The 15,492-nt window shown below is 45.0% G+C and overlaps 1 protein-coding gene across 2 annotated transcripts in view; it reads left to right on the top strand.

Moving 5' to 3' along the window:
- The window catches only part of MYO5B (myosin VB), a 148,808-nt gene that overhangs the window by 67,433 nt on the left and 65,883 nt on the right, over positions 1–15,492 (top strand). For both annotated transcript variants that reach the window (XM_075739704.1, XM_075739705.1), the window contains exons 11-14: positions 483–564; positions 2,111–2,251; positions 9,345–9,467; positions 10,702–10,785. In XM_075739704.1, the coding sequence (XP_075595819.1) occupies positions 483–564; positions 2,111–2,251; positions 9,345–9,467; positions 10,702–10,785 (430 nt within the window). The remainder of the gene's footprint in view (positions 1–482; positions 565–2,110; positions 2,252–9,344; positions 9,468–10,701; positions 10,786–15,492) is intronic.

Below are 15,492 nucleotides of genomic sequence, written 5' to 3'. Positions count from 1 at the left end.
ATCTACTGTTTGTGCTATCAGGGACGCAATACAGAGGCTGTAATTATGAATGTAATACTTCCTTTTTCTGCTCTATTGAATTGCATTTAGAACACTGTGTTGGATCTTTTAAGAGAGCAGCTACGGTTTCTCCATCACCTTTGCAATGAATTTATTTGGACTTCATATTTCATAATATTTTTCCCCGAGAGAGGCTGTTACATTTCTCGTCTCAGCACTGCTTCCTGATGGGCAGGAAGCTACAGCAGTACCAAATATCTCATTTGTGCATAGAAGAACAGACCTCTTGAATCCCTTGAGTTGTGGCAAGGAAAGATAGACGTTTTGGGGAATGAGGAATAAAGTGTAGATCTGGGATAGGACGAATGTGAAGAGACGGTTGAATAAGTGGTGTTCCCCGTCAAGCAGATGACACCGTTGCAGAGAATAGTAGATTTTGAGACGAAGCAACACTTAATGCTGATTTATTCATTGCTTTGCAGGTTTGAAACTTTTGAAGTGAATAGCTTTGAACAGTTTTGTATCAACTACGCCAACGAAAAGCTCCAGCAGCAGTTCAACTCGGTAAGGTCAGCTTGGAAACGTTCCACAAAACTTAGCAGAAAATGTATGATGGCGGCATTATTGTCTGTCTGGCTTCTGCTTAATGGTATTTACCTGCAGCATGGCCAGCAGGAATGTAGTCCTTGGGATACCCTCTCTCCTGGGCAGTGATTGTACATTGCAATTGCACTAAATATTCATATCAAGTTGAAAATGTTGCTTGCTTGATTGATAAGCTTGATATGGGAAGCAGGTTTGCAAATGGTTGATGCAAAGTTCACTGATGGTTTTGAATAAATGGGTAGTTTGCCAAATTTCTCTTTTTTTGGCATAGTTTCAATCCTAAACTGAGATAAACCTGGATAGTGTTGTGCTGAGTCCTGATATCCAGTGTGTGACAAAGCGTGGGTGGAAACCTGACCGTTAAGTGTGGTTTAAACCCCTGCAACTACAACTCTGTGTTAAATAGCAGGATTGGACACACTCCCCATTTTTCACTTGGACATGCCTCACAGAAGCCTGAGATTCTTCATTTTATTAGATACAAGCGCTTACCTGCACTGGATATGAAACCAGTAAAGGCGTCATCTTCTGTTTTTGTTGTAAGCAGGGGAAAAATTACTATTAGTTTCAGGATACGAGGGGAAGAAAAAACTTCTTAAATTTGAGCAGCTAAATACTGCAGAGTAACTTGGCATTTTGAAACCATATCATATGCGGGGACATGAACATTTGTGGTATATCTAATGCATCAGATCACTGCTGCTAAAAATGAAAAGTAAATTATGGATTGTATTTGCACTACTCATATCTTTCTTAGTATGTCCAACTATCACTTCTGAAGCTTATGAATTCAAACTCTGAGATGACATGTTTGAAGAGATTTTTAAAAGCCATCTTTGAAGAAAAATGTGCATTTGAAAAATCATTTGTTAATATGCTTAGAGTATCTCAGAAATAGCCAGAGACAATTTATCTGCTTGGGCAGAGGTCTGAGATATATAAGCCATGCAAAGATTTTTTTTTTTAAATTTTTTTTTTTAATAAGAATCTACAGTAGAAATTCCTGAGTCAGTTAGATACTGCTGCTGATATCTCTTCTAGGGTGACGGGTGCGCTTTGTGAAGCTCTGCTCGCAGATGGGGGCACATTTGCTCAGCCCAGGCTTGGCTCCCAGCTTGTGAACCTGCTGCAGGTCACTAGTTTAATCAGCAGAGCACTAAAGGAGAGAGGGATTTTTCTCAGCCCAAGAGAGATGTATGTCATTGCCATTTCAATGTATGGTTCACACCTAAATGTAGTGACAGCTTCAGTCGTTTTCTAGTGAAAGTCATTTAAAGCCTTTTATTTCCCCCCTGCCCCATGGTTTTCTAGTGTAATGCTTTTATTTTCCTTGCCAGAAGCTAGATTATTTAAACGGCAGAGCCTCTACAAAGCTGTACATGAGGGCACCTAAAGCTTCTATGATTTCTGGATGTACTGGTGGAATGCTCTACTCCAGTGGGGACGAGTGGGTGAACAGGGAAGGGGCTGATGATCAGTAACTCTGCTGTTTTTCCACTCTCAGCACGTATTTAAGCTGGAACAAGAAGAATACATGAAGGAGGGAATCCCTTGGACTTTCATAGACTTCTACGATAACCAGCCCTGCATAGATCTTATAGAGGCGAAACTTGGTGTCTTGGACCTATTGGATGAAGAGTGCAAGGTAAAGAGGACCACCCACCTTTTCGCTGGCATTTTGATTTTTATAAAAGGTTAAAAAATGGACTTTAACCTGTGGCAGCTTGCAAGAGGGTAAACATCTCCTTTCACATGCATTGCTGGGGTGCTTATGGCTAGAGTAGGCCGTTGGCATTCACTTTGCTTTGGCACTGTTCAGAACCTCCTTGGCAGATGTTTGCTACCAACCTGGGTACCTGGTCTCACCAGGTATTGCCAGAGCTCGTGTTTCTGGCCTGACTGTGCATAGGGATAGCCATCGCTTGTAACTTTTGATTTCTTTAACATTATCCAGGAGCTGGAGTTCCTCCCTGTCTCAAGCCTTATTTTGTCCAACGGGAAACCTGAGTCCTCTTGTGATAGCTGTTTGGGATAAAGTTGATTGCATTTAGTGTACAGAGTTCAGATACTGGAATTTGTGCTTCAGTGGCACATGGCCTATAGAAAAAAAGTGTCTGGGAGGGTCTCCAGTTTGGTTAGCCTTGCAGCATCAAGGGACATCAGCCACACAACGAGGATTTGCTGAAGTCGATGCAAAGCTCTGGCTGACTTCAGGCAGGCCTGGATTTCACACGTTTTGCAGGAGACTGAAATTGCATGTCCCATCTGCTCCTTTGAGATAGAGAAGCAGGAGTCAGAGATGACCTGTAGAAATGTCTTCAGTTGTGTAGGCTTCTTGTTTAGCCATTCCTTGAGAATTATTCTCTTGGGTTTGGAATTGTGTCTTCCGTCAGCTTTTCTGAGTTTTGGGTTTGTGGTTGGTTGGTTTTGTTTTGTTTTGTTTTTTAAACCAAGCTTGTAATATTGGGAGAGTAGTTTGCGATCTTTTATTATCTGTCTCTCATGACAGCCTGAACTAAATCTTGCTTAAAAGTTGAGCAGAAATTCCAGAATGGCAACCCATCATGAGAATCCATAAGAAAGGTTGGACTCCTTGTTCACTCCTTGTTCAGTCATGAGTTATCAAATATATGTGGAACAAGAAATGTAAGATGGAAGATTTTCTTGGGAAGTTGGGATGGCTGTTTTGAAGGTCTTTGGTGTGAAGAGTAGGTGTAAAGTGTAGAGTTTTTAGGTGTGGTCATGTCAACAGGAGAGCTCAGGGTGATGGTGTGATGAAAAGGGCTCCTACATGGGGCAGAGCAGCTCATATCCTTTCCAGTCCTGTTGTCTGCACAGCAATGATGATGAGGAAATACTGGAGAATGTGTGGTCACACCAGGACTATAAAATGTTGTGATACTGAGGATAAAGGAACTTGAGCGCTGCACGTGAGTGGCTGTGATAGTCAGTGGGAGGGTTTTCAGACCTTTTGACACAAAAACCTCCTAGCATGCATTAGCTAGAAGTTGGACAGATTCAACCAATCTTTTTAATGCTGAGAACAGCCTATTGGAAGAGGATGATGACAGTCTTCCTGCTGATGTGGCTACCTTGCGGATCCTCAGACTGGTTCTGCTATGGTGTGATCAACAAGCTGTCTTTGGGAAGAGTTTCCATTGAGATTCGGATATATTCTGTGCCAGGAAATGTCTTACTGATTGTGGAAGGGCTTTGAGGGTTTTTGAATGAGGGCAGGGAAGGGTGAGGCAAGGGGTGGTGGGAGAGCTGAAGCAGGCAAGGGTCCCTTCACCAGGGTAGTTGAAGTGATGAGAAGGACACAGTGAATTCCTTTTGGTTCTGTGGGATTTGTGGGTACGGGACAGATCCAGTTGCACGAGGGCAGGAGTGTCATGTTGCATCAGAGGGAAAGGTTTGGGATCCATTATTTAGCCTAGTGTCCCTGTTGCGGTTTAAGGACATGTATGACTTGTCTGGAAGCAAGGTGGCCTGTCAAGTGGCTGCTCTTCTCCATGCAACAGGGCTGCCTTCCCAGGCATGATGAGGGTGTCCCAACCTGCACGTTCCACAAGCTCAGCCCTGTCTGGGGTACAGATGCTCGGCTATCTCTTTGTGATGAGCTGGAGCTGGGGCTTTGCCATTTTCAAATCCAGTATCAGGAAGACTCCTTAAAAATGAGAACAAATTAATCTGATGCCCTGAAAATAGCATGTCAGCTCAGAAGGAGGTCAGATTATTTGCTTGATATTACACTCTGCTCCACGTGTTAAATTCTTCAGTCTAGAACCAGATCCTGAGGGTTTTGAAGACCATAAGGCAAGTTTCCCTCGTGCCGTATTGGCTGATGATGCCTTTTGCTCCTCTCCAAAGCACCTGGCACTAGTTGCTGCTGCTGACATCGCGTTAGATGGAGCAACTCCTATGCAACAGCAGGTATATGGCCAACCTTGCCGTAGATCTGCCTGGTACTACTTTGTCCATCTGTGCTTTTTTTTTTTTTTTACCAAAAAACTGAAACACAAGTTCTATTCCTCCCACCCCCATCTTGACATCAAATGCCAGTTATCTTGGTATTTACCTGTCAATGGGAAATGCTGTCATTAGTCACAGGCCCTTATTATGGGCCCTCTAATTTACTCTTTTATAATAACCTGCAAGCATTCTCCAGCTTTATGAAAATTCCAGCAAAACCTGTCAACTGAAAACACCAGTTTATAGATGAAAACCTTCACCCCCACATCACCAGCAGCAGCGTTTCACCTCTTGAGGAGAGCTGGCCACCGCGGGCGCGGGACCACAATAGGGTAATTGCAAGCCATCTCGTTAGCAGGTACAACGGCAGATAAATATACTCTGGGACTTGAAATGGCATCAAGGGGGGTCCTGGCAATATAATAAAACATTAGTGCAAATGCAGAGGGTTTGTCGCTAATGTTCTCGTTTCACAGTATGGATTTTTCTTTTTTTTAAAAAAAAAATCTTTAATGTGAGGTGGGGAAGGGGGTGGTTGGGTATGTGCTGAAGCAGTTAAGCTAACGAAGGTTATGCGAGAGTCTTGTCACCGTTTAGAGAAGGGGACCAGGCAGAGTTGGAACAGGAATTGGCAATGAAAGAGAGGGCTTTCGAGATTGGAGTTTTAAGGACTAAACCTGTCTCATGACAGCAAATGTTAAAACACTAGCTCTGAAAAAAAGAGGGATGTAGGATGTGTTTGGGTTTGGGTGTTTTTAAATATGCTTGATTTTTTCAGGAGTTGGAGGCTGTTGTAGAATTATTAAGGTTGGAGGGGGCTTCTGGAGGTCATTTTGTCCAACCTCCAGTTATGTCCCTGGTCTGCCCAGGAAGCCTTATAATCTCCATGGGACTGTGACCTTATGTCCTCTGCTAAGTGACCTTGGAGTCCTCTAAGTGCCTTTTTCCCTGTTTCCTGCACTGGAGTGTCACCTGCCTGGATCTGGAGCTTTTAGGACGTCTTGGTTTTGTTGTGGCCTAAGAAGATGCCAGAGGAACAGCAAGAGTTCATGTCCCATTCACAGAAATGGCCTCGGCCAGAAACCAAGGCCACCATGACAGGGGCAACGTTGCAGTGCTCTAGCACAAACCGATGAGCCTGAAGAGGAGGGAAAGGGCAGAAGGGCATCCAGGAAAACCTCCCTGCAAGTGAGCTGTGAAGTGTGGATGGAGTCACCGTGGGGCCAGTGGTGGTGGTAGGCTATAATTTGGGATAAGAGCAGAGCCCTTGAGGAGAGCAAGGAGACCAAGGTAGAGCATTAGGGCATTAAGGAGGGAGACTGTCTTGTGAATATGCAGTCGTGGGAAGTTGGGAAGGCACGTGGAAGATTGCTTGGATGTCTGGGATGGCTTTGGGGTATGGTTGGCCGTGTTGTGGAGGGAATTACTTTGGTGGAGGGGACAGCAGACTTCCAAGGAAGACTTTGAAGGGTTTGAGGGAACATGTGAAGAGTGACTTCCGTGCTCTGGAGAGGAGGAGCCAGCATGAAGTGCTTCTAAAAGGGTTTGATCAAGAATGAGCTGGTTGGAAGGGTTGATGTGTCAATCACAGCATCATTGTTCACAACTTACTATGGATCTTAATGAAATTCTTTCCGCTGAGAAGCAACATGACCCTGAGGCTGCCAAAGGGCGATGTGTGTAACCAAACCCGCACGCTCCCTCATGTTCTCAAACACTCTTGTGTCTCCATTATGTGTTTTATGGCACATTGCCATCGTGTTACACTGTTAATGTGCCAAATGCATTTTCTAACACTGTTCAAAAGATGCTCTTTAACCTTTCCTGTGTCCTTCTGTCAGGTGCCAGAAACACTAAAGTCTGCTTCTAGCAGACCGGTTTTCAATCGCACTTGTCTCTGTGCATCTCTGTGAACTTGGGTATCTGAGCAAATGTGTTTTCCTTGTCTGGATTTGTTAATTTTTTGAACATCAGAAATCAGCATGTCATCTTCCTGTGCCGCACGGTCCTGTCCGGGGGGATTTCTGTTCCACAAGCAGATACATGGAGGCTGGACCTCTGGGCTTTCCTTTCGGGTGGACTGCCTAATCCGATGGCAGAATAACCTCGCCTACGTCATGCTGTCACCTTTTATGACTTTAAAGTCAGGCACATCACTTGCAGTGGAACGTGTCCCTGGAGCACGGAGGAAGCCCAGACTCTTTTCAGGCTTTAACATATATTGGAGTGATGAGGAGAAAAGAAATAGAAATTTAAATAGCTTCTACTGTGTTTTCAGAGGGTTGACTTTTAGTCATTAGGTTTGAATGGACCTTCATTGCTTGTCCAGTTAATTGTCCTTCTGTTGGAGGTGATAGTGGAGGGAATCTCACCCGTTAGTCCAAACATCTTCAAACATCTCCTCGGCCGTCTGGTGGTCGTGCTGGGTTCTTGACCCTGGGATGCCTCTGATAGAAAAGCTCTGGACGTGAGCCTACAGGCTGATGCTGGCTGCGTTGTGTAGGTTTGATTTCAGTTGTAGTAGCTCCTGGCAGCTCAGAGGACGGTGTATGGAGACGGGAGGTGGCTGGGATTACACTTCCTCACTGATTTTTTTTGCAGAATGATGGGCAGAGGGACGGTGTGGACAGACGAGCAGAAGCGGTGACCTCGTGAAATTACTTATCTGAGTTTTTTTCCTATTCAGAAATTTCCTTACAATACTTGCAAGGCAGTTGATTTTCATCTTCCCCATCCCCTAAAAAAGTCTTGCACTGATGAGATAATCTCTAACTTTCTCACTGGCTTTAAGGCTTTAAACTGCTGAGCCAGTACCAAAAGCTGTTATAATAGTAGAGATAATGGCGCTGTTAGTTTTTATCTCCGGGACTTGGTCCCTATCAGGTGCTTCTCAGGCAACTAAAAATACCCAGGCTGCACAACGGTGAGCAGGGAGTGGTGTGGGTATGGCAAAACTCTCTTTCTGGGAGTCGGGAGCGATGCCTTTGAAGCTCAGCTCTGAGATAAGCAGTTTTTTCACCAAAGTGGATGACCTAGAAGAGAGCTGGTGCAGGATGAATCTGCTCTCTGCAGCATCAGGCAGCTCAGGTGGCTGTGGTCTCCTGCTCTGCACCTGCGGCTTGGTCCCGAACGGGAGAGACCTAATGATTGCCCCAGAGAGGATGTTTTCATCAGTTATATTTCATATTTATATGTAAAAAAGAAACCCATCTGCATTTATATAACTCCATAGTTTAAATATGCATGTCTATCTTGCATAAACTATGTATATAATTGCATAAATAAATGTCTTTTAATATTTATATCTAATCTGTATTATTTCTATGTGCATCCATAATTTGCCACACTTAACAACTGTAAAATATAAAATACTTCTGGGATAGCATGACTTGCATGAGTGGTTACTGTGTTTAATTCAGCCACCTCTCCCAGTTAATGGGGATGGGCAGGAGCTGATGTCCAGAACCCTTCTGGTTTGTTTTGGCTTGCTGGCATGAAATCAAAGGTTGTTTCAGAGCAGCATAAAGAAATATTCCTCATCTGTCTGAAGTTTTCCTTCTTACTATTTGCTTCCCCTACTTCCTCTGTCACTTTTTATAGACAGATCTACATAAAGACCTGGTGGATGATGCAGAGCTTTCCCTGACGCTGAAGAGTTGTTTTGTGGTTTCTAGGCTTTGCCCCATCTAATTTTAAATATCACCTAACACTTTTCTTCTGTCTCTTCTCCTTTTCTAACCTAAATAATCCAGGCAGGAGGGATGAGGACGGACCCCATCAGCTGTTGGTCCCCAGCCCTTGAGTGTAAAAACTTCACTCCTTGTTTCCTTTGTTTTTTAAGAATTTTGCTTTGTGTCAAACTTGTTGCGCTGGAAAAGTACAAAATTTCAGATATTTACAGCCACGGTGATTTCCTTGTACACCCGTAGTCTTTTAGAAAGCTTTGGAGGGGGTTGGGACCTAAACATGCCTTTAGGGAAAGGAATTGTAATCAGGAGAGTATCAGGAGTTATAATTAATTGTTATATGCTGCTATTCAGCTATATGTGCTTACAAAATAATAAATCCAATATTCTTTTTTCCCCCTAATCTTGGCAATATATTGCATTAAGTCGACAATGATTTACTGGGTAAAAATTGCAGGTGCTGAGTAGGAAGGTAAGCTCAAACCCTCCTTGTAACTGCTGATTTGTGAAATGTACCCTATTCCCTTGCTGCACAGGTTTTTGGTGGTTTTATTTTTGTTTTTTTTTTTTTTTTGGTGGTGTGGTTTTTTGGGGTTTTTTTTTTGTTTTTTTTTGTCATCGTAGTTGTTTAGGATTTCTCTGTTCTCTGCCCCGTCCTACTAAAGCAATGTCTTGGGCAACACCTGATATCTTGGAATACTATGGTCAAATCCTTTCAAGTGTGGGTCTGCTTAGGACTTGCACCCTGATTTCAGTGTAAATAGGATGCAGAAGGAGAGTTTGGCATCCAGGAGATACTGCTTTAGTTTTTTTTCCTGCAAGAGCTGCTCTGGCAGTTGGAGCAGAAACAGCATTTGGGTGTATTTCACTGGAAACAAAATTTTAATTATTTTCATGTATATTCTTGACAAATACAAGTAGCACACGCCGCCAGAACTGGGAGGTGGACTTTGTTTCTCAAATATTGCTGTAGCCCATGTGGACTACAGGAAGCCCATAAGGAGGGTTCCTCCAAAACCTCCCCACACCTCTTTTCTGTACCTGACCACAGTTTTTGAGTCCATTTTTCTCCCCATCCAGGTTCCCCAAGGCACCGACCAGAACTGGGCACAGAAGCTGTACGACCGACACGCCACCAGCCAGCACTTCCAGAAGCCCCGCATGTCCAACACCTCCTTCATCGTCCTGCACTTCGCAGATAAGGTAACCGGGCGCCCGTTGCGTCTGCTGGGACTCAAACACAGAAATGGGAAATGCATGGAGAAAAGGAAGAACCACACGAAGAAAAATTAGTTTATAGCACTTACGAGCTGCTTTTTGGCGATAGGGATGCCTGGTTGGCAGTAATCTTGGTTGGGTGCTCTGATCTAGATCAGCTTGGAGGACTTCAGCGTCCAAATTATTGTGCTGAGCTTTAAATAGTTGTGCTTTCTAGGGTAGAGAAAAATCCTCTTTCTCAAAGCTGTGGCAAAATGAGTATCTGCAAGGGCAGCTTGACTGAAAATATATTGGAAAAGGAAATTATTTGTGAAGAGGAGGAGCTGTGAGCATCAGCGAGGCACAGTGGGGAGAAGCTCGTGAGAGGTGACCCTGGGCTGATTCCACCCTTTTGAGGGAGAAAATGCCAACTGTGGGTCTCTAAGTCCCAGTGTCTAGTGCTGTAGGGTCTCGTCTGTGGGCTCCAGCTTCACTGAAACCCTGGTGTGAGAGGCAAATAAGAAACATAAAAGCTTGAAGTTATCCAAAACTCATGTTTGTTAGAAAGGAAAATATAAGACCAAGCTGAGGATGTTTCTGAGGAGCCAGGTGACATGTGGGTACTGCAACCTTGTGCAGGCACTTCTAACCAGGCTTGCTCTGCAGGCAAGCAGCACTTTTCGTGGGAAAGGTTGATACTCACCTTTCCTTAGGCACGTGATTTTGCACACGTATCTCTCACAAATGTTGTTCCTTTGCAAGCTTTGACTGTCTGCTTTGTGATCAGTTATTTCAGCCAACTTCAAATGTAAAAAATTACATTTTCCTCTGTCCTTTCAAATTTCTTCCCGTGCTCCCCAACTCTCTGTAGTCTCAAAACTGAGACACCTACAAGAGACATAGCCAGGAGATCTGAGGTTTACTGATTAGTTTACGAGGAACTCAAGAGTCAACAAAAGAGCATTTCTACCCCTCGTTTCCGTGGAAGTGCAGTTGGGTCCCGTACAGAGCAGTTTAAAGGCTAAGAAACCATTCGTGTTTGTGTTAAGGATTTTGCTTTCATTCAGATTCACTGTCTTTGATAAAAAGTGACCTTTAAATTCCAGTTGCTCCCCACACCGCTTCTCCCTCTCAGATTTCTCAGGTGGGCTCCTGACAGTAGGGGGGTGGTGGGGCACAGCACCTTGTCCCTGTGCGGTTGGGCTTTATCCTCTGGGCTTCTTCCTTTGTCTCTGGCTAGGTGGAGTACCAGAGCGAGGGATTTCTGGAGAAGAACCGTGACACCGTGTACGAGGAACAGATCGACATCCTGAAAGCCAGCAAGGTAAAAGCAAGAAGTTGGGGCAGTGGTCCTGGTTGGAGCTAAATCGGTGCTGCTGCTTTCCAAAGTGCAGGCATCGTACGAGCCTTCAGCTTGCTGTGTATGTGAAATGTGCAGGTGCCTCCAACCACAAACGTCAGCAGAAGAGGCAAATAAAAGAGATGTGGAGGAGGGAGTAAGGCGGGAGAGGAGGGTGCCGGGGGCTGCGGTTGCACCCAGGTGTGGATGTGCATGGTCCTCTGCTCTCCTCTGTCCTGGTGTTGGTATCCTATCAAGATGCATCACAAAAATCCTCTCCAAACCTGCCGATCCTCATCGTTTTGTTCACAGAGAGCAAAAATAAGGAACAGCCAGTTATGGGGCAGCGTAAATCCCACTTGACTCTTGCTCGGAGCTCCCCACCCATCACTTGGCACTAAAGGTGTTCTCAAAAGCATGTGGAGCCACAGGTGATCCTGGTATTAAAAGGCACAGTCAGCAGTGTAGTTTGTCTGTTGTGGGTAGTGGTGCTGACCCTACCACCCTCCTGTATGAAAATGGCTGTTCCCCTTAGCGGTAGTCCATCATACTTGGCCCTGTGACTTTTCATGACTTTAATAATTAGCATGCAAAAAATAGGGTTAATGTACAGTGCTGGAAATGTAACATGAACTCTGAGATATTCCAGCTGCTATAGAGCTATTTTACACTGCCAAAAATAATATTAACAAATTAACACAATACTGATGCTGTTGCTCGTATATTACAAGATTGCCATGTACCTTTCCTCTCCCGGGTATTGTAAAAACAGCTTGTCACCACTTGTATCGGTGCCAACAGAGACGTATTGACTGACCTCAAATGCCAAGTTTCCTGGTAAAGAGCTTTTTGGCACCTGGGGTTTAAAGTCTCTTAGTCCCAGGAGCTGTGTACTCGGTGGTGTGTGGGGAGCAGGAAAGCAGTAGCTGTGGGGTGTTGCAGGCTTTGGCGTGGGTCCTGCCTGCAGTAAACGAGCACCTGGCAAGTGGGCTTCAAGCTGGAGACTTCCCACTTGCATGTGTGAACCGAGCCGGTTTTATGCTGACTCTTCTGCTCCATGAGCATGCATCCGCACTGGGGTGCGTTGGGTTAAAAGTGTCAGTGATGTAGACTTTTAGGGCATTTCAAGCTCCTATTGTTTAGAACCAGACCAAAAATCCCCCCTGCAACGTTGAGTCTTTCATTGTCAATTAATGAGCTGAGATTTTAAATGACCTTAACCCTTCCAGGGGCAGCTCACTTATTAAGGTAGTATGAAAATCCAGCCCTGCAAAGTTCAACATGCCAACCAGCAGCCAAGATTGAGACTGCATGACTCTGAGGCACCGTTGTTTCCATCAGACCTTGTGGGTGGTGTAGGAAGGAATATATCTGCTTTTCTCCAAACCATTTCAAAGCCTACCCCAGCACAGACCAGCTTGCTAACTGACTTTTTTTTTTTTGTGTGTTGCACATTTTGCATCCCTCCTGCACATTGCAAGTGGATGTGTTGCATATCCATATTTCTCCTCTTTGTGCCACTCTCCCTTGGGTTTACGGCTGGGTGTGACCTTCCATATGCCACCATAAATAAGGAGTGTAATGAGGGAGGAAGGAGGAAGTATTATTTTTAGGAGCGTTTTAAGCAGGAGTTTGTTCCTGGCAAAGTGAGAGAGATGAAAATGGGAAATTAATTGAGCATTGTTGGTGGATTGCCCTGTGTCTCAGCAATGAATCCATACGAAGATAGCAAGATGTGCAACTTTCTCATCCATGGGGGCACTTGTGAGTCTAATAACTCCAAAGCTGGGCTTTAATAACACCTAAATCAAGATCTCTGTGTGCTTGGGAAGCTCGCAGCTTTCCCAGGGTAAAGACTGGGTATGATTAGAGCTTGCTAGAAATGCCAGGTGACCTGCAGGAATAATTGATGCTGTGTGATGAATTATTTAGCCGGGGCTGAACTTGCTGTTGGAGGTAGTGCTGCAGAACTGGCAGTGTCTGATAGGGATTTCTGTTTGACTTCTCCCTATAGGTGCAGAGGAGAGCTGTAACTCATCGGGTTAGTGTGTTGTAGAGTGGGGAGGGCGGTGCCACCTGCAACTCATTCCTTAAAAAAAGCAATTTAAAAAAATGCTGAAATGAGTTTATTAACAGCATCAGCTCCTCTTCTCTCTCTCTATAAGGACCATAACATAATGTCAGGGCAGGCTAGGCTTTGGTTTAATAGCAAAAAAACCCAAACCCTGCTCCTTGCAACTGGTTTGCTTGGCCTTAAAACATGGAATTTCTATGGCTCAGGCCAAACGTTTGGGCTTACTTGGCCTCCAAACTAAGCTGATGCTCCTTGGGATCAGGTGTTAGGACCTTGTGAATTCATGGTGGTGGCTCTGTAGGTGACACCAAAATCTGCATTTGTGATCTAGATTAAAATGCTCTCAAATGCACTTGGCTCTGAGAACCTTTGAGTGATAGTTTGATGATCTTCTGCCTTTGAGCCATTTCTTTAACAACATGGGAGCGGTGGCTGCTGTCAGCCCGTGCCGATGCTGTGCTGTCCCAGGAGGAAAAGCAGAGCTTCCCTCAGCAGGAACATCCTTGCCCTCCTCCTGCAAAGTCCCCAAAACCTGATCTTCTCCTCCTGGTTTCCCTAACCCCACTGGCCAGCAGATTCAGTTTTCCTGACTTTTTTTATTTTTATTTTTTGTTGCCTCTTGCCTACTGTGTGCCCTCCATGGGTATAAACAAATATATTTTTTTTTTCTTTTGCTGTTGAAAGCTACCCAGCTCTTTCTCTGAACCAAGAGCAGTGGCAGTGCTGAGTCTGCTGCTCAGATGTGCTAATTTGACTAAAACTTAAATTTGTGCTGCAAAAGGCGAGGACTTTGTCCTGTGCACAGGATCAGGCCTGCATACAGTATTCACTGCATTCTTCCTTATATTCCCACTAAGGTAATACACAGCTCAAGGGGGGACACTCAATTCAACATGGCAAGGACTTCAGCACCTCTCCGCCAGCGAGTGCATCGCTGATGAAGCACTCCCACCAAGGCAGAATTGCGTTCTGCTAATTAGAATGCAATTACTGCTGTCAACAAGATGGTGAAAGAGACTTTATAAAGCAACTAATTAGTTTTTCTAGCACTGGTCAGCTAAAATAGTTGAGAGTTGATGTGCTTTGAATTAAGGAAACCAATTTGAATACTGATTGAAAGACAACAGTCATGCTGTTAAGATACTATATTCCAGTTTTCTGTAATTGCAAATAATGCACCAATGGTTTTGACTCCACCAGTTGGGAAGGAAGGATCTTATCCCCCAGCATTGGTGGAATGGATGCTGGGCTGCTAATGGTGATCCCAGTTACACCAGTTTTGCTTTACACCAGCTGAAAGCTCACCTCTGAGATCCTTGCCGAGCATTTGTGCAGGAGCAAGCACTCCTGTTAATAATAGCAAGAGAATGGAGGGGTAGATGGCACTCCCAGCTTTGCCTTGAGAAGCTATTTTGAAATGTAAAATTACAGCCGGGGGTTTCGCTGCCTTATCAAGCATGAGAGCGTGAAGTGGAGCCGGTGTTGGATGTCTTCCAGAATCAAGCATGTGTCACCCGAACATCCCGTGTTTGCAGGAGTCAAAGCACCCAAGCCAGTGACGTGTCATCAAAGCACAACAGCTGTCGGATTGTCTTTTTTTTGGGGGATAGAGGGTTAGGCAAGAAAGGTGCCAGCCTTTATTTTGGTAGGAGTTGAGTGAGCTGCAGAGATAAAAATAAAAGCTGTGAGTATGAAGCAGACCCGTAGCAGGCGCTGTCCTGGAGCCTGCAAGCAATTTGCTAATGTGATGCAAACAGTTTCCTTTCCACAGTGGTATTTAGGCTGCCGTGCTAGCAAGCTGTGCGAACAGCCTGTGGGACCGGGGCTGGAAATGTTCCTGTCTCAGTCCAGGGATGTGGCAGAGAGCCAGGCAGCCCTTCACGGCACGGGGCTGCCAGTTAATGTCTATAAAGTGGTGAACCCCTGTGTTCTTCTTGGGATCTTAATGGAAAAATGACCAGGCTTGGTTTTCGGAGGGGCCTGGGATGGAGAGAAGAGTGCTGTGCAGTGCACCACTGCCTTGTGTCGGTGTTTTCACGTGGACATGTTGGGCACGGCGTGCCACGGACAAGGGAAGCGTGATGCTGGTGCCCTGTCCCACGGCTGCTCCGGAGCAGGAGGTCTGCATGCTGCTGGGGTGGCATCACGGGTGCTTCGGCAGTGTCACCGGGCTGGAGCCCAGCTCAGCTTGGTGATAAGTGAAATCCCACCTGGTGACAGTGGCTTTTCTTACATTTAAGAATTTGATTGTAAGTGCAGCTGTACTGGAAACCAGTGTGGGTGCATAGCTGGATTTGAGATGCGAAAATTAACAGCTCTGCTAAACAGACCAGATTTATTGTGACTGACTTAGTACTCAAGTTTCCCCAGCCTAACGCAAATTTGAAGATCCTGCCTTTTAAAAAACAAATAACATTAACTGCATTTGCCAGCTCACCTGTTCTCCTGTTATGAAGTGGAAGTGTGGCTGCTGACTTGCCAGAAACCCTAGACTTCAGGGATCTGAGGAACTAAATGTGGTACTTTCAGGGCTGCTGTCGCCTTGCTTATTCACGCTGAAATGCAGGTAATTAGTGAGGAAGTACTGGTGTCTCCTAATTGTCCGGAAAAGCAAGGGT

This window comes from Balearica regulorum, chromosome Z, assembly GCF_011004875.1.
Source record: "Balearica regulorum gibbericeps isolate bBalReg1 chromosome Z, bBalReg1.pri, whole genome shotgun sequence".
Lineage (NCBI taxonomy): Eukaryota > Metazoa > Chordata > Aves > Gruiformes > Gruidae > Balearica > Balearica regulorum.
This window is presented reverse-complemented; position numbering and strand designations above follow the sequence as displayed.